The 17,304-nt window shown below is 35.5% G+C and overlaps 3 protein-coding genes across 7 annotated transcripts; 1 reads left to right on the forward strand and 2 right to left on the reverse strand.

Moving 5' to 3' along the window:
- Positions 1–134: 134 nt before the first annotated feature.
- Positions 135–10,994, reverse strand: LOC116288113 (proliferation-associated protein 2G4). The gene is made up of 14 exons (XM_031694855.2): positions 10,819–10,994; positions 8,612–8,740; positions 7,776–7,881; positions 6,678–6,747; positions 5,974–6,066; positions 5,349–5,412; positions 5,173–5,251; positions 3,831–3,988; positions 3,372–3,423; positions 2,441–2,535; positions 2,173–2,230; positions 1,670–1,739; positions 1,222–1,275; positions 135–1,077 (listed from the first exon to the last, which is right to left on the reverse strand). The coding sequence occupies exons 1-14, from the start codon at positions 10,916–10,918 to the stop codon at positions 1,024–1,026; spliced, it is 1,182 nt and encodes a 393-aa protein (XP_031550715.2). The 5' UTR covers positions 10,919–10,994; the 3' UTR covers positions 135–1,023.
- An 848-nt stretch (positions 10,995–11,842) lies between these two features.
- Positions 11,843–16,646, forward strand: LOC148907167 (uncharacterized). Of its 5 annotated transcripts, XR_016121123.1 has the most exons (5): positions 13,875–13,998; positions 14,293–14,362; positions 14,536–14,744; positions 14,884–15,015; positions 15,707–16,646. XR_016121123.1 is itself a non-coding variant. In XM_089036731.1 (4 exons), exons 1-4 carry the CDS (start codon positions 13,945–13,947, stop codon positions 15,725–15,727), a joined length of 354 nt encoding a protein of 117 aa, XP_088892857.1. In that variant the 5' UTR covers positions 13,875–13,944; the 3' UTR covers positions 15,728–16,646. The 5 variants fall into 5 exon arrangements, 3 of the variants coding, with proteins under 3 accessions (XP_088892857.1, XP_088892858.1, XP_088892856.1); XR_016121124.1 differs by lacking the exons at positions 14,293–14,362; positions 14,884–15,015 and adding an exon at positions 11,843–12,817 and having other exon boundaries at positions 13,477–13,998; XM_089036731.1 differs by lacking the exon at positions 14,884–15,015.
- LOC148907168 (uncharacterized) lies at positions 12,392–13,729 on the reverse strand. The gene is made up of 4 exons (XM_089036805.1): positions 13,437–13,729; positions 13,187–13,305; positions 12,894–13,022; positions 12,392–12,597 (listed from the first exon to the last, which is right to left on the reverse strand). The coding sequence occupies exons 1-4, from the start codon at positions 13,727–13,729 to the stop codon at positions 12,392–12,394; spliced, it is 747 nt and encodes a 248-aa protein (XP_088892931.1).
- Positions 16,647–17,304: the final 658 nt, after the last annotated feature.

Below are 17,304 nucleotides of genomic sequence, written 5' to 3' on the forward strand. Positions count from 1 at the left end.
ACCATTTACAGCACATTTGCAACAAACAATTCATTTCAGTCTTAGGTCGACGTTCTTTGAAGTAAGTCGGATGAATGACTCAGGAATAAGGTCGATAACAAAGATATTTCCCCCAGTTAGCACAATCTTGTAGATTAGGAAGGTCTTGTATTTAATGATTCCAGAGTTCTTTGTACTGCCAGTAAGTTATATCGTTTAAATAAACCCTTAGGAAGGTTCGATTACATGTTAGATTGCACGTAACAGTTTTATCAAGATACAAGAAAATAATACGGATTATGAGGGAAAAGTTCCCTGCGCCATCTTCAAAGGTAGCCGTGCCTTTGTATCGAAGCGAGACGAACAGAAACCTTGCAGTGATAGAGACCTTGTCGTCACACATTGGACAGTTTTTTACGTCTTTATCATTGTAAGCTCACCGTTCGTCTCGCTTCGATGCAAAGGCACGGCTACCTTTCAAGATGGCGCAAGGAACTGTAAAGGAGACTATTGTTGGAGAAATCAATGGAAATTGAAAAAATAAATTTTATACAAAATTCAAAGAAACAAAATCGGGGAAAAAATGAAGAAAAAAGACAAATGACATTCCATTTCCTGAAGAAATAAACTTGCTTTGGGAGAAACTAATGGGAATTAAAACAAACTTTTCTTGGGGGAAAAAAATCCAAAACAAAACAAAAAACAAAACGAACAAACAAAAAATCGAACCAAAAACTAATCAAAACAGAAAAGACAAAGAAAACTCACTTTGTGAAGGAAGGAGCTCTCTTTGGGAAAAAAATCTTGAAGAAGCTAATTGGAATTCAACAAACGACAGAATACTCACTCACTTCGTGAGAAAGAAATAAAAAAAATAACACATCGAAACTTGAATCAAGGTTAAAATTACTGCGATATTTGTAGGAATCTGTGTATATATGAAGTACACTAGTTGTTCAACAGTAACGCAGTGTATTTTTGTTGACTAATAAACAGGGCCTTCTGTGGTGGTTGGGTTTCGTTTTTTGTTTTGGATTATTTAGTCTACTCTGTATCTTCTTTTGCTTCTACTGTTGCATCGGATGCCTTCGACGATGCCTGCAACGAGAGAAAATCGTAATTATGTCCATTTATGATTCTTAGAGTACTCTCGTTTTTGAGGGGCTTAAAAAGTTACAAGGGGAGAAAAGGAGAGAGGAGAGGAGAGGAGAGAGGAAAGAAGTTAAGAGTAAACATATCTACCTTCTTTTTCTTTTTCTTTTGAGCTTTCCTACTGGTAGACTGTGCGAGAATTTCCTAAAACAACACAAACAAGAAATTGAACTTTGTTGTTTTGATGGGGGTGATCTTATCGTAGGTTCGACCCAACGACCCTTGCACATTATATACTTTTTTTATATTTCTTATCTTCTAGTTCTAGTATACATCTAATTCAAAAAACTTTGTGGGCCCAAGATCTGAAATGGAAGATCTTAAATGGACGATCTGAGACCAAAAGCAGTTTTTGTGATCTTATGACTAAAATACGGAAAACGCACTTCTTACTCAAAGGTCAGACATCATATTTCAATCTAAAAGAAACTACGATGTTTGCTTGTAAATATATTACGATTTGAGGAGTGTTAATCGGTCTGAGATTTCAAATTCCAGATCTCCCACCAACGTTTTTTTTGGATAGGTGAACATGTACCTTAATTTTTTCATCTTCTATAGAATGTTCTGACTGGATTAGATCAGGGTCGTAAGGTCCTTGGGTGATTCTGAAGAAATAATATTTTTAGCATAGGTTTGGGATTAGCATTGATACATCATTATTTATTGCTGGGGTGGGGTGGGGGTCTGCATTAGCAAGAGTGGATCACAAATGTAATGCACAAGATCGGTTTGGACTGATTTTGGGACTAGATCAAAAACCTCCAACTTAATAGACCCTTTTAGCTTAATTTATTTCCCATTACAGACAACATGTCATTCCCTAGAGTATGACTTCTTTGTTTAACGGTTGCACATGAGTAGACACATGAATATGAATACAACTCAAACAAAGAATATCATTCTCCAGAGAATGACATGTAATCTGAAATAGGAAATCGTTACACCCAAGCCAAAAGGGTGTATTCTAACACATTCTAACAAGAATTCACAGGGCACTAGTTCCTAAACAGTTATACCATATCATGAATATTTTATTACCTAATATTTCCATTGGGCATAAGTAACAGCGTAAACTTGAACTGGGCCACGTATTCACCTAAAAACAAATGAATACATCATATGAATATATAATTATTATTTACTTTTAATGTATTGGACTTAACTTCAGATACTCATATTTTTGATGGAGTCAAAATGGTGGCCCAAAATTGAAATGAGAAAACTTGAGAAAACCTTTTAAGGATGTTGTTCATTGCTTGATTTGAAATAGAACAAGTATAAATGGTATCAACAGGCTAGTGCCTACCTTCTTTGTCCCATAAAACGTTGAATGGTTCCACTAGGTTGTGTTTCTGGCATTCTACAACTCCCATTTTTGCCTTGCGTTCTTCATCAAATGCTCTGAGAAAAGAAAATAAGCACAACTTAGAACTGGTAAACTAAGAAAATCAAATGCACCCTAACTCGTAGAAACTACTGGCACTTTTCAAAGATTGGGTTCCCTGTGCCCTTTGATTCCTAATGTTGACTGGACCGAATTTATTTACATTTGAAGTAGTTTGCTGAAGAAATATCTTTATTTAAGTCTCTAGTCATTCTAGAGCTTTCGCACTTTTCACTCACACACACTACAACATCCTTACATTCAGTGTTTTATGAACACAAAACTCAACTCATATGTTAATTTTTACTAAGGGAGGAAACTGGAGAACCTGGAGAAAACCCTCGTGGCACAGGAGAGAACCACACATCAACTCAATTCACATGTGGCATCTGCAGGGCTGGAACCAATGATCCAAACCTTTGGATCCACAGTGATGAAAGACGAAACGTTAGAAGCATACGCCAATCATGTTACATCTACATCTACATTTTATTGTCAGCAGGAACTATACATTAAGTTATCACGCTAACTATGGGAAAATTAAATAAATAGATAAATAATAAAATATAAAATATAAAATATAGAGTATATAGAATAGCCTAGATCATAGACGAGACATGCCCCCCGCCACCCCGAGTCCCACGCCTGCGCAGACAGACTTTATGGCCACAGGTCCGTGCTACCCTAAATCTAACTGGCAAGGTGGGCAATCATCCTTATGTTTTCCTTCCAATTACTACTTGTTTAGTTCTTTGTTATTTCGATGAGTTTTGAATGGGTTCATGTAATAAATTTATAGTATAAACTTCAAGAGTTTACAAAAGACACGAGTGTTTTGAAGGCACAGGCTCACCTTAGGGTAAATGGCATCATGCCAAACTTGGATACAACCTCACTGTAAAACACTGAAACAAAACAACAATGAATCAATCACTTGCTCAGTACAGTAAGTCAGTTGGTCATGCAAATGGCCAGGTTATCAAGATTATCTGTGTTCTTCTGTCCCGATTGTTCACAGCATCTTTGTAAATCAGTCATTACTGAAGGATTTCTGTGTCAAATGAAGTTTACTATTACTATTATTATTGTTGATACTGAGTGTTTCTTTGTGTTTGCGGGTGTGTTTAGCTCGATTAGCTAAAGCTATTTCTAAATAATAGGAGATAAAAGATAATTTTTGTACTTGATTTACTTTCCTTGGGCACAATAAAGTTATTATTGTTGTTGTTGTTGTTGTTTCTGGGCCTGATACCAGCAGTTAGCAGTAATCCTGATGCTAAAGATCTCTAACGTCCATTCGTGTTTGACATACCTCGAGATGCTTTCAGCTTGAGATTGTAAGATTCTGCAGTCCGTTTGTATACAGTGGTTCTATTCTCCTTTTCCTTGGTCTTTCCATCTCCAGTCGATATTAGAACATCTACGGCATATACTTCATGGACAGCGAACTCACACTTGGTATGCTCCTTCCTGGAAAGATAAAATTTATGTTGCACTCAATACTTTCATAACTACCTCAGGCCTGATAATTATCTGGCCACATTAGACCAGAAGGAGCAGGGTTAGCTCAGTTGCTAATCGTTCAGCCTTTGGAACTAGAGGTCCACGGTTCAATCCTCAGGATCTCCACGTCTACTTCAACCTCGCTCTAATGTGTGTTTGAATACTCTTAAAATAGAGGACTGATGGAGAGAGGGGGCTAATGCATACACTGTCACTGGAAACACCAGCTGCTAGCTTAATGAACGCTGGCAATAAGTAAAGGCCTTTCTAGTAATGCTTTCATGTCATCCCTTTGGGAGCAAGAGTGACAGAGCACTGGTGTTTCTATCTATACATGTAGTTTTGTCTACTGTGATAATGACACACTTAAAGTGCTACTACGACGAAAATCGCTCAAACTTGGATTCAGCTGAAACCTCCTAAAAATACTCTTTAAAGGTCCAATAATCACTGTATGAAGTGTTTTCTCGATATTCAGTACGAAAGTATGATATTTTTACGATTATTTTTTGGAGTCTGTGACGTCATACACTCAACATCAAACATTGCTACATACATTTCTTCATATATAAATCCTTAATTTATTTTATTCCTATGAAGCCCAAAGGGTAGCTAATGTGCTTATTTCACATTACTTGTGACTATAATTTATATTTTGGGGTGTTTGGGTATTTCTTTCTCCCTTTACTACTGATATTTTGATCATAAACTACGAAGAAATGTATGGAGCGATGTTCGATGTTGAGTGTATGACGTCACAGACTCCAAAAAATAATCGTAAAAATATCATACTTTCGTACTGAATATAGAGAAAACACTTCATACAGTGATTATTGGACCTTTAAAGAGTATTCTTAGGAAGTTTCAGCTGAATCCAAGTTTGAGCAATTTTCGTCGTAGTAGCACTTTAATAGAGGCTTTGCACCATCATGTAATAGCAGCCATGACAGAAGGTACAAAAATAGAATCTTGTCCACCTTGAAAGCTTATTTTTAATTTTGAGATCGGAGTAGCTGTGTAGATATATTTTTAGTATAGTTTGATTCTTAATGATTGTAAAGATTGTAAAGCGCATTAGATCATATATTTTAATGGATTTTGCACTATATATAAGTAATAAAATTATTTATTATCATTATTATTATTATTACCTTTGAGCTTCTGTAGGGTTCTGGATTATTGCCTTCTCACCATCAATGACATTTTTACCAAGTTGATGTGATAACATACCTAACATGCAATGAGTAACATGTTAGTGACAACCTAATGACACCTTACCAAATATTCAATTCCAAACTAGAGGTAGTGTTATCAAAAGCAAGCTCACCTTCAATAGGTTTACATTTAAAGGACTCGGCAACTTTCTGAACAAGGTCTGTAATGGCATTATTCTAAAAATCACCAAAAATTAATGTCAAAACCAATTATAAAAATTAATTTTTACCTTTAAATTTCATCAGTGCCCTAAAACAGCCTCTGGGTTGAATAAAGCCAAGGCACGGCTACCTCACAGATCAAACCCTGAAACAACCTGCGGGCTTATCTAAGTCAGGGCACATGTAACTTACAAATAGAACCCTGTAACAACCTGTGGGCTGATCTAAGTCAGGGCACAGCTAACATACAGATTGAACCCTGTAACAACCTCTGGGATGATGTAAGTCAGGGCATGGCTAACTTACAGATCAAACCCTGAAACAATCTATGGAATGATGTAAGTCAGGGCTCAGCTAATTTAGAGATTGAATTGGAATTCCTTACTGATGGTTTCGTTGCTTGCTAAATACAGGTTTGCTCCATTGTCCATATCGGGTTCGTTCCCCCCTCCCATTCCCACCATATGTACAATACATGGAAGGTTGTTACATTTTCCACTGGTGAAAAGGTACGACATAGTCTTTATGGTGGTTTATATTGTTGAGATGCTTCACAGTATAGATTAGTTTGCATACCTCTATTCCTGGTTTGACCATTCTTTGTGCAACCTCTGATGCTAGATATGCAGCTTGTAGAACATCAGCCTTGCGGCCTGTGATTTTGTTTTCCTGCAAGAAAATGAAATTTTGAAATTTCCATCCAGAAACAATAATTTCATAATTTATAGAACACTCAACAAAATTACTTGACTCTGATTGGTCGAGAGGAGTACAATTATAGCGTTATTTGTACTCCATAGGAGTATCGAATTAAGTCGCTATGGCAACACAGCCAAAACAAAAAATGTCAAAACAATTATTTTCTATCATTTTGTTCTTAAGCAACATATAAATAAAATTTTATAGCCGTAAGAACTTTTTTATGCATTTCAGTTGCATGATGGACTGAAAATCGGCCGCCAAATAGACAAAAGATGAACGGCGTTGATTCGCATTTTTGAACTATAAACAAAAAATTTGAACATTTGAACTATAAACAAAAAATCGCACGACCTTCTTGTACAATTTGGAATTAATAGACACTGGTAATGTTTTGAAAGTTCTTTAATTGCATTCGCCTAAAGGCTCGTGCAATTACAAGAACTTTCAAAAAATTACTTGTGTCTATTAATTTCCAAATTGTACTCGAGATCGTGCGATTTCCTATACTAACATGCAGCAATCTTGTAATTACCAAGTTTGCAGAATATTAAAAAAAGTACAATAAATTTGAATCTTACTTTGGAAGCTCCGACTACAACAGTATGTCCAACCACAGCTATAAACCCATCAATATGTACACCAAAATCTCTAGAAAACAAAATAAATAAGAATAAAATTAATTATCATTATTATACCACATTACTACATAAAAATGTAAGAAAAAACATCAAAATGACTCCATGTAACCCACATTTTAAATTGAAATGAGATAGTAAAATAACATGCAAAACAGATGTACCTGTGTACAGGTATATATTTCATTGAGGATGTTTTAAATTTTTTATTTTCTATTTAACGGCTTAGCACAGGCCGAGGACAGACACGAAGTCTAAACAAGCTCAGCCTGAGACAGGATACAAGTAAACACATTACAATATTAAATACAAAGAAAGCATATTATAACTAGGGACAGAGAAAAGAAAAAGAAATATATAGAATACTAGTAGTAAATAAATACATACATTATAAATATAAATATGAATATGAATACAAATATAAAGATGTAAATTATGCCACATTTGGTCAGTCGGCTGAGCAAAACACTGATAAAGGCCCAGAGAAAGGTTAGTGACAGCAAACGTTGGTTATGGAGGCAGATTGAAATTTTAAGCAGATAGCCTTATAGGCTCTAATGAGGTCAGGATCAAAAGTATTCAATAAGAGGCTGAACCAAGCAATAAGAAAATAACAACAACAGCAAAGTGGCTCGTGAAGCACAGGAATTGACTAAAGAAACATGTAAAAAATTTGTTAATGTAAAGGGCCAAATAAAAAAGTGGACAGTGAAATTAAAAGGAAGACTCACGTACAACTCTGGTGACTTGAAATAGTTCTATAGAGAATTTATGAAATGTGTTTTTGTCACTCGGTAATGATCTACATGTAATGATCTATATGCTAGATAGCACTAATGATACAATTGTTTTCTGTGAGAAACAATTCAATTATTCAGAGCAAAGGGATATTTTATGATTTTGCCATCCAACCACAGGTAACCCAAGATGTCTTATGGGCATGAGCACGTTATGGTGCAAAACCTCCATTAACTCTAACTTTGTTATGAATTCTGGACAATAGAAAACTGATCAGGACAAAGCATTTAGAATCTTGCTTACATTTTGACCAAATCTCCATCACAGAGGGGCACATCTGGCTCACTTTTGAGAGGAGAACAGTGACACACACAGTTATTGACTGAAATACATGTAGGAAATGCAATACCTGAAACATTTAAAAAGTAATTATCATTTATAGATTTGTCCTTTTCATATTGACGCTGTGTGCTAATGGGATTGTTCCAATGCAGTTAGAAAAATTTTAATCCCTGTAAATTGTCAAACTCAAAACTAATTCAATTCATATAGTCTTATTTACAGCACAATGCTCAAAAGTATGACCACATTAATGTGGAAGCTGGCTGGTTCAACAAGTAAAGTGTGTAAAAGCTCGCATCACAAAGCCTATTTATTGGGCACTTCAGAAACGAGCGAAGGACTGGGATGGAGTACATGCAAAGTCTTATTAATCTTATTATAAAATTAATTCCATGACGAGAAAGAGCACATCAAAATTAACAGGTTTCTGCAGTTTGGCTTCAATTGGCTAAGTAACAGCTAAATTATAAGCAATGAAAAACATCAAAGATTACAAAGAGATATTTGTTTACTAGGAACAAGCATCCCCAGTAACCACACATTTCTTTGAAATTTTTTAAAATGCTTGGCAGGTTGCTACATAGACAAAAGGTATGAAACCCAAAATCGTGAAACTCCAGAAATTTGCTAATTTCGATGTACTCTTTTTTGTAACGGTGTCTATTTTTAGCTAGAATAATTCTAAAAACCCATTCCCATTCCTCAACTTGTTTCCAAAGTGGCCAATAGGAATATTCCAATACTTTAAATGTTGTTATACTTTTGTGCGTTGAGATGTAAAACTCATCATACTGCACCTTTTTTCATTTCTTTTTCTTTTTTGTAAACCTTATTGGTTTCCTCTAGTATCAGAGAGTCACCCAGCTCACAAAGAGTTAAAACTGTGGTGTTGGCTACAGCAGCCTCTATCACTTTCAGAAGCACTCCTGCAGTGGAATGAAAAAAAATTAATAAGTCATTCTGAAGTTGATAAAAAAGGGGGAAAGAGAAATCTGCAAAAGAGGAATCAATTTTTTAGTCTGACATTCTGAGGTTGAGGAACAAACTGGCTAGATTTGGCATTGGAATGTATTGTGCGGCTAATAGTGCAGCACAACCGTGACGTCATAAAAATGAAGACAAAGGCGAAATTCGGACAAACGAACTTACAAGTTTTACTTTTAGCAGATAATTTTCACAGCCGATCGCAGTTGATCTTAGTTTACATAGGTTATTATTGTAACTTTAAGTTAAAATAATAAAATCAGTTTGTACAATCCTTGTAGCGGTTAAACAGAGTGCAATGTTTGTCCGAATCTTTAAGCTATTTTTAGAATCAGTGCGCTGTGCTATTTAGGGCACAAATTTTTAAGATGGCATCTATTTTGTCCCTGAAAATGACCCCACAATGCACTGCAATGCCAAGTCAACCAAGTTTTTTCATCAACTTGATGATAACAATCTTTATTGAGGGAAGCTCTTTCACAAAAATGATTTTCAAAGATGCCCTAACATTATAAAACTAAATAAATAAAGTATTAAATAAATATGAAAATGGGTTAAAAATTCAAAAAAAAAAAAAAAAAAAAAAAAAAAAAAAAAAATCAGAAAAACTTCAGAATGGCTAATAAAAAAATGTCAACAGTTTTATACAATATTTCATTAATATTAATTTTGTAAGATGTTTGTATATATAATTATTCCCAATTTTGAATATTTAACCACAATAATAATAAAATGCTAGATCTAGAGAATATGTCTTTTAGTGACAAAATCTTGAGTTACAATAATTAGGTCTTGAAACTGTTAAGGAGAACCATAATGATCTATATAGCTACAAATAGCTCAACTTTATTTGTATTTTGGTTGGCAGGGGTGGAGTTGTAATGTTTTGAAGCATACCTAGAGGTGCTGGTGCTTGAAAAAAACTCTCTCATGGATTCAATGCAAAACAATACAGTAATATCTAATTACGGTGATTTTATTTGACCCGTGAAAGAAAATGACTACTTATAAAACAATGGATCTTGAGTCTACTACTCACAAAAAAAGAAAAAGTAAAAAAAATATTTATCAAGATTAACAAATGATAATAACGTATATAAAAAAGCATATAAAAATTCTTAAACGTAAAGATGATGAATGTTTATTAAAACCTAACTTTGTCATTAGATTTCTAAAAGTTCTAATATAATTGTCCAACATTTTTCCATTGTTTGGTAGGGGATTCCACAATTTGGCAACAGTAAAGGATCAAGATTTTAATCTATATGTGGTTGTATTTAAATATATACCCACCCTCCTTAATACAATATATTTATTATTCATTACTTCAACATAAGATGGCGGTTGTGGTGGGATTTTAACACAAATAGACTCTGTGCAATAACTTATTTTTAGAAAACATCACATACAAACGAACTCGCATCACAAACAAAACAAAACAAAGAAAAAATGGGCGGAGAAGGAAAATAATGGAATATTATTATTTTAATAAGTAGAAGAATCTGATTAAATCTAAAAATGTGTACAATTAATTTACTCATAAAACTTCTAGCTCTAAATTGTACAATTTTGGTTCATAATAATTGAGTATGAAAATGATCCATAAATAATCACTCAAAATAGGATATCAGTTGAATCATACTAACGCTACAAAATATATTAACATAAGTGGGTTAGATTTATATCATTCACGAATAAAAAGAGAGTACTGGTAATGTAATTTTATGAAGCCCATATTCAGCTTCATTTTTTCCGAATATGACTCATAACTAAGCTTATTCAGCACGTGGGTTGAAAATTCTCAAAATTCTCGTTCAAAGAAAAAGGAATTTATACGAGGCTTTTGAACGACAGTTACGTACATGAAGTTATTATGCTATTTTATCGTTGTAAGAATACGATACAAAGTACATAAAATGTATGAAGGTTTGAGAAGAACGAAGAACAGGGAACGATGAGGTCATGTTCGTACTTTTTGCGATAGAAAATGTTTCGGGAAAAAAATATTTTCTGTACTTACTGTTGGCCATATCACCAGCCATTTTATACTTGGTGACTACGACATCTTCAGCTATTGTGGGTTCCTCTTCTTCGCCGGATTCGACGCCTTTATCAGCCATAACTTTTCGAAGTTTGAAGGAAGACTTTGATAAAGAACTGTACAAGATGGCGGAACTGCACGTGTGACTCAGGTTACCCAGGGTACACTGCTTCCCGCGGAAAATCCACATATATTGGGAGGGAGGGGAGGGTGAGTAGGGTTTGATTGAAATACCACCACAGAAAGCCCAACCATCACATTTTCTTGGAAGTGGCTTAAAAAAAAAAGAAAAAAGAAACAACAACAACACAACAACAACAACAAACAAAAAACAAAAAGAACAAACATGCAGAAGCCCTGGGGGGACATTTCAGACTTAGGATATTTCAGGCTTCGGACTTAGGATGTTTCAGACTTGTTCGGACTTCTGGCAGACTTCGGATCCGAAACGAATAAGCGGTAAGTTCTTTCTAGACTCATCTTTTTTACTAAGTAAAAAAAAATCTATGAAGCTTTGGCTGTTACATCACAGCGCGGGACAATCACAACAACCGGAGAACGCGGGGAAAAACCCTCGAAGCACAGGAGAGAACCAACAAACAACTCTACAAACAAACAAACAATTAACAAAATAAAAATAACAACAACAAAAGAAAAAAAACGCGCAAAGCAAGTTTTTTATCTTTTGAATAAATGTTTAAAAAAAAATCCTGTCGAAAGTTTTCCTCAGGGATGAAAAATAATCTCAATATTGATTTTCACTAACCTCAACTGATTCTGCGTGTAAAGACAGGTCGTTGCTTGGTTTTTAAAAGGCATCCCACATGGAAAGAATTGGCCATGGAGGCTAGGCCATCAGCAACATAAGTCTGAATTTGGGTCTGCTGTTCATAGCAAGGGGTTAATCATCTACGGTCTAGGGGCCGACTAACCTCTCCCTTAGGCTTCGGCCGAGCTTCCTGATCAGTCTGTAAATCCAAGGATAGCGGTGTCGGGGGACAGAGCGGAAAAACCGGACGCATGCGCATTAGAGACTATTTTCATGAGCAATCCAATATGGCGGACGAAAGCGGTAAAAATCTGTCTCTAGGAAAATTGCTCTAAAAACGGACAAAAACGCAGCAATGACACTCAAAACTTTTGATCACAACTCGTAATCTGCCACAGTACTTGATCTTGGTAGTTTTTTTGAAGCTTGTGGTCGACTTGACGCCAAAATAATGAATTCTTCGACTTGATTCAGAAGGACTTCGATCGCATCTCCTAGTGTTCGATGACAAGTGGAGAATCTTCAAATATAAGGACAGATATGGATATATAAGCTTCATACTTCGGCAAAAGAACGATAACTGAATGAACTTAAACATATCAAAAAGCATCCGAAAAATTTTGATACCATTTTTCAAACGAGGCAATTGAACTCGCGACACGTGGGCCGAACAAGCGTAAGTTTACCTACACTGTTTTGCTTGTTCAGTCGTAACCTGCAGACTTATCCTTGGCAATTATTTCGAAATATCTGAGTTATTCGCTACTACCTACCAAATGATGATCACTCTTCTGAAATTCTCTGACAAAAATGTCGATCAAGTGATTCACGAAACTGCTGAGTTGAGTAATAAGCATTCTCTCTTGGAGGGTTCGCGTCGTCGTCGTTATCGTCGTTATCATCGTCATCTTCTTCGTCGTCGCTTTCGGCATCATCATTATCTTCGACCTTTAGTGATCCAGCATTAAAAGTGCTAGACAGAGTCTGGACTTTGAGTAGCAGACGAGGATGGCATATAGGGCAGTTGCGAGGAGCGCGAGCAGGCAATGCAGAGGACGTGGAAGGAATGTCCACAAGTCAGGGTTAGTGTGTTGTCGTCTTCGGTTTCGCATTCTGCTAAATCACATGCTTCTTGTGGGTCGGGTTCTTCTTCTCCCCAAGCATATCCAAGTGGCAGACTTCTTTGGTCCACAGTGGCACCAAAGGAAGGTAGGTAATAATCAAACAATTAATTACAGTGTACGTAATTGTTTGTGTTTGTAATTTAAATACTTAAAACACAAACTCGTCTTACCTGAAATTTTTTTCTCCCTTTGGGTAGTTTTACTGTACCATCTCCACTGTTCCAAATATCCAAACAGGTCAATGATGTGCTCTGCAGCAAGGCCACAGATAACTGAATAGTCCTTGTGCCCTTGTGTGAATGAATGAACTTTATTTACAAAAAAATGACAGTACAAATAACTGATTTAACCCACTCGCCCTCTAAAAAATAAAAATACCTAAATTAGGAATTATTTATGGGATATGCTGAAGCTAAATAATATTCAAATAATATGTTGAGTCTAATTATAATACCTTGTCCCCTTTTATATTGTGGCACAAACCATTCTTGGAAATCATTGTTGAACCGCAGAGTGTTCAGGATATGAGCTGTTGTTCGTATCTGCTCAGGTGTATACCAGGGTTGTATTTCACTGTCAATTACAAATTTCATAAATTATGTTAATTTACTTTCGATTGGAAATATATATATATATATAAATAGTTAACAGTCTGTAGTAATTATTGCATTTAATATGTGATTACACTTATTTCATTACAGTACCTTCTTAATAATGAATGAAATATTTCCACTTTTTTCTCAGAGAGCACATTCATCGACCTTTTGACATTATGGATTGATGCCAGATTTTCATGATGGATCAGTTTACTCAGTTGACACAGAGTGGCCTTGTCATAATGACGATGACAGTGAATAATAAACAAAACAGCAACTCGAACCAGTGCTTCAACTTCCACTGCGAAAGATAACTGGATAGAAGTGGAAGACCAAAGGAACAACTTCGTCCAATAAGTGTAACAACAAAGCATATTCAGTACTCTTGTATCGTTGGCCATAGTGCTGCAATACAGTGTCCCTGACAAGAAGCCAACCTCCAAAACAAGCAGTAATCAAGGTGCTGATCCTAAAGGGTTTTGGTTTTTTTGCTAATACTTTCCTTTGGCCAAATATAGCCTTGTATAATGGCTCAAAGAAAAATCTGTAGATCTTAACAACATTTTGTTGAGCATTAAAAGAGATGTGAAAGGGTCCCTGCCAAGGTACAAGAGAAATGAAATGGAATGGATCTTCAATTGGATTGAGCTGCAAGAAGAAGGCAAATAATGTAAATAATCTTTGTAAAATTCATAATCAAGCCCTTGTGATCTAGTGTCTTTTATGTCATTTTTTTCCTTTGTTCATGTTGTGTTTACCTGAGCAAGTAATTTTTTCTCAAAATACCAAGTTGGCCAATCTCCTGTCGTAAATAAGATATTATTTTGCATGTATTGCACAAGTTGTGGTGATTCTCTAACAGTGTGGAGTAATGCCTCCTTGTAGTTGTTTAGACTCTTCAGGGGTCTTTCATCCTCATCAATTAATACAACTGATCTTAGCGTATCCATTTCCCTTCTTTCAGGATCTGTATAACATCTGCAAACGTCAAGCATTAATGATTGTTATATATATTTCTGACCTTGTAATGATAGGTAATGATATAGGATTTTTTTAAATAAGCTTTCATTGTCGATCCAAGTAAATTATATTGTTTTTGATAAAATTTAAAAAGGTGTGCTGCTGATTATAAGAAGGTTTAATTAAAGTGAACCTGTGGAAATCATAAGTTTTATCTTTTAACTGATTTTTTAATTATCTACCTCAGGTGTTCTACACATCGTTGTGCATTCTGCATGTCAAATTCAAGAAACTGGTGTGGAAGTGTTGCTTGAAAATATTGGTTGTGGTAGTCAACTAATTGTTCTTGGAACAGCTCCCGTACTTTTGGAACACTTATTCCTCCTCTGCATTCTTTCTGCCCGACGAGTACTGTTTTGTGCAATCTATTTATGTCAGCAGGCACAGGGATTGCAGGTACATTATTCTGAATGTCAAGAATTTCGGTGGCCATATGAACTGCTTTGCTTGTCGTTGATATTTTGGGGTCTTGCACAGTATGAATTGCGTGGAAGTCGTCAATCATTAACAACATGAATTCTTTGTTCTATGACAGTATTAATGACACAAATTATAATGCACACAATATAAATTAAGTCATGAACAACATGGCATGGGTGATGTAGTGGTTCACTGCTGGCCTCTCATCACTGTGGTCTGGATTCGAGCCCTGGCTTGACAGGATCGTGTGAGTTGAGTTTGTTCTCTCCCTTGCCACGAGGGTTTTTTCCAGGTTCTCTGGATTTCCTCCCTCCTATTTTAGTGAATGAAAGAGAGGTGGTTTACCTTATCAGCTTGGTTTATCCTTTCCTTTGTTAATTGGTGACTCATTAAGGCCAAGTCTTTTTTGTGGTTAAAAATTGTTCTGGGGTGGGGGGCAAAGCCCATAGACATGCCAGCCATCAAAGCCTGCTGTGAAGCTCCATGAGTTGCCATGTGAACTCCACAGTCCAGCTGCAGTTTGTTATTTTTCTGAATAAAATCATTTAAATTTATTCAATATTGGCTTATCAGTAAGATAACACTGTTCATTGTGAACTGCCCTTTTCACTATGATGTCACGTTAAAATGAGATCAGCTAAGTAAATATTACACCATAAATATCCTGGATGAAAGAAGGTTTAGCCCACATTTCTATTTTTGCTCAAGCAAACAAGCCATGATGTAATTATGAATTAAGGCAGTTTGAAAATGTAATAGTATTGGGATCCCTTCATTAAGTCGGTATCCATGTGTTAACCTTCACCTTCACTTTGTGTGAGTTATAAATGGTTGAAAATTCGCCTTAGTTATATTCACTACCTGATTTCTAAAGAATGACAGAGTGTGTAAAATGGAAACTGTTCTTTGTAATTGCTGCTCTTCTCGTTTCTTTGTAGGATTACCATACTCATCATTGATAATACTATCATAGATTTGGACAAACAGACCAGGAGCACATTGTTCTGCAAATTTCTTCATTTCTTGTGGGTCATAAAGAAGATGGCCATTGTCATCATAGTGTAAAGTCAGCTCTTTGTGAAATCTTCTGAACAGCTCCCTAAAGCTTGGTGCTGTCACAAACATTTTTGATTTATTGAAACTGAAAGCTTAGTTGGAAGTATTCAATAAGGGTGTACATATATATATATATATATATAGACCTTCATTACTAAGTTCAAGATATATCACTCAACTATATGATTTTTGGGGGTGAACAGCTTACCTGTAGAATCAATATACTGAGAATATTGTCAAATGACATAGGCACTTCTCTGATTTGTTGAAGGTAAGATTAGAGAGGGGATTTAAATTTCAGTTTTTATTTTCTGTTTGTTTTATTTTATTTTATTTTAATTTTTTTTACCTGAGAGCTTTTGCTTCAGCATGCTGTTTTCTCGTTGAAACTCCCCTACTTGATGTGCCAAATGACCATTTTCCCTTACAAGTGAGTGGTTGTGCTTTTCCAGTTCCAATATTCTCTTCTGCATCTCTTTATATTTCTCTATCTCTCCTGTGTCTGATTTGTTTCCTTTATTTTGCTAATCAATTTCCAAATTAATTATGTTCAGTTATATAATATTGTTCATTGCGGGTTCACTAAAAACTGTTTGAGGCTTAAAGTCTGTAGGACAATATTTTGTAGAAATGGTTTTACTGTAAATAAGAAATAGCTGTCTTCCCTTCAGTTTATGTCTGTCTTTCTATTTTCTTACGTAAAAGTGGTCAGGAACACATCGTCTAGAAAACAGTCTAGACAGTGTCTAGACATGTTGCTTTTTTTTTTTTTTTACATAATTATAATAAGAAAAATAGCTTAAATAAATGTGTTTTTCCCCATACCTTTCTCGTATTTTGTGGACAATACGAATCCATAGACGTGATGTGAGTATTTTTGTCGGCGTCACTCAGATGCCCGGAGCTTATGTTTGTACCTCTTTTGGTTGGGTGTACTAGCATCTCGTCAAACACTTTGAATAGGCGTTGGGGGCAGGGGACAAGTGAACCATTACAGGTCTTTTCATGTATAGGATAGCAACAAGTTTTGTTGTTTTGCTGTTTTTTACGCTTCAAATGGTAAAAGCACACTGAAATAGCTTTAGAAAAACCACAACTTCGCGCTTCGAGACCTTCTACTTGACGAACTGAACCACTACACAGGTCGTCGGACTTTCGAAGACGAGGTGAAAAAATACAACTATTATGGGCCATTTTAAATTACTTCTTAATATAAAAACTACGAATGGTGTTTCTTCTCCTCGTAGCAACAAATTTAAAGTACTCGGAAGGACTCTTAAAGGGCTTGAAAAAAGGCGGGAATTTGACGCGCTTGCGCCGCTCTTGCGTTCGACATTGACCTTGGAGTGGCAGTAAAAGATAGCAGAAGAAAATGTATTCAAGATTAATGAGGACGAATAATCCAAGAGAATTGATGTTTATTATTAATAAAAGAACATTTCACACTCATCAATCTCAAATACAGTAATTTAATAACATT

Source organism: Actinia tenebrosa, unplaced genomic scaffold (assembly GCF_029948245.1).
Source record: "Actinia tenebrosa isolate PJP-AT-01 unplaced genomic scaffold, QUT_ActTen_1.0 PGA_scaffold4__44_contigs__length_22323623, whole genome shotgun sequence".
Classification (NCBI taxonomy): Eukaryota; Metazoa; Cnidaria; class Anthozoa; order Actiniaria; family Actiniidae; genus Actinia; species Actinia tenebrosa.

Excerpts from the sequence above, each read along its gene's own strand:
- LOC148907168 (XM_089036805.1), bottom strand. The coding sequence starts at position 13,729 with ATGGCCAACGATACAAGAGTACTGAATATGCTTTGTTGTTACACTTAT. Across the intron at positions 13,306-13,436 it reads TTTCATTCATTATTAAGAAG|TGAAATACAACCCTGGTATA; the intron begins GTACTGTAATGA and ends TGTAATTGACAG. Across the intron at positions 12,598-12,893 it reads AAAAATTTCAGGTAAGACGA|TCCAGACTCTGTCTAGCACT; the intron begins GTTTGTGTTTTA and ends TGCTACTCAAAG.
- LOC116288113 (XM_031694855.2), bottom strand. The coding sequence starts at position 10,918 with ATGGCTGATAAAGGCGTCGAATCCGGCGAAGAAGAGGAACCCACAATA. Across the intron at positions 5,252-5,348 it reads TAAATGTAAACCTATTGAAG|GTATGTTATCACATCAACTT; the intron begins GTGAGCTTGCTT and ends ATTGCATGTTAG. Across the intron at positions 1,276-1,669 it reads TAGAAGATGAAAAAATTAAG|GAAATTCTCGCACAGTCTAC; the intron begins GTACATGTTCAC and ends GTGTTGTTTTAG.
- LOC148907167 (XM_089036730.1), top strand. The coding sequence starts at position 13,945 with ATGAAATGGAATGGATCTTCAATTGGATTGAGCTGCAAGAAGAAGGCA. Across the intron at positions 13,999-14,292 it reads GCAAGAAGAAGGCAAATAAT|GATCTGTATAACATCTGCAA; the intron begins GTAAATAATCTT and ends CCCTTCTTTCAG. Across the intron at positions 14,363-14,535 it reads TTCTGACCTTGTAATGATAG|GTGTTCTACACATCGTTGTG; the intron begins GTAATGATATAG and ends TATCTACCTCAG.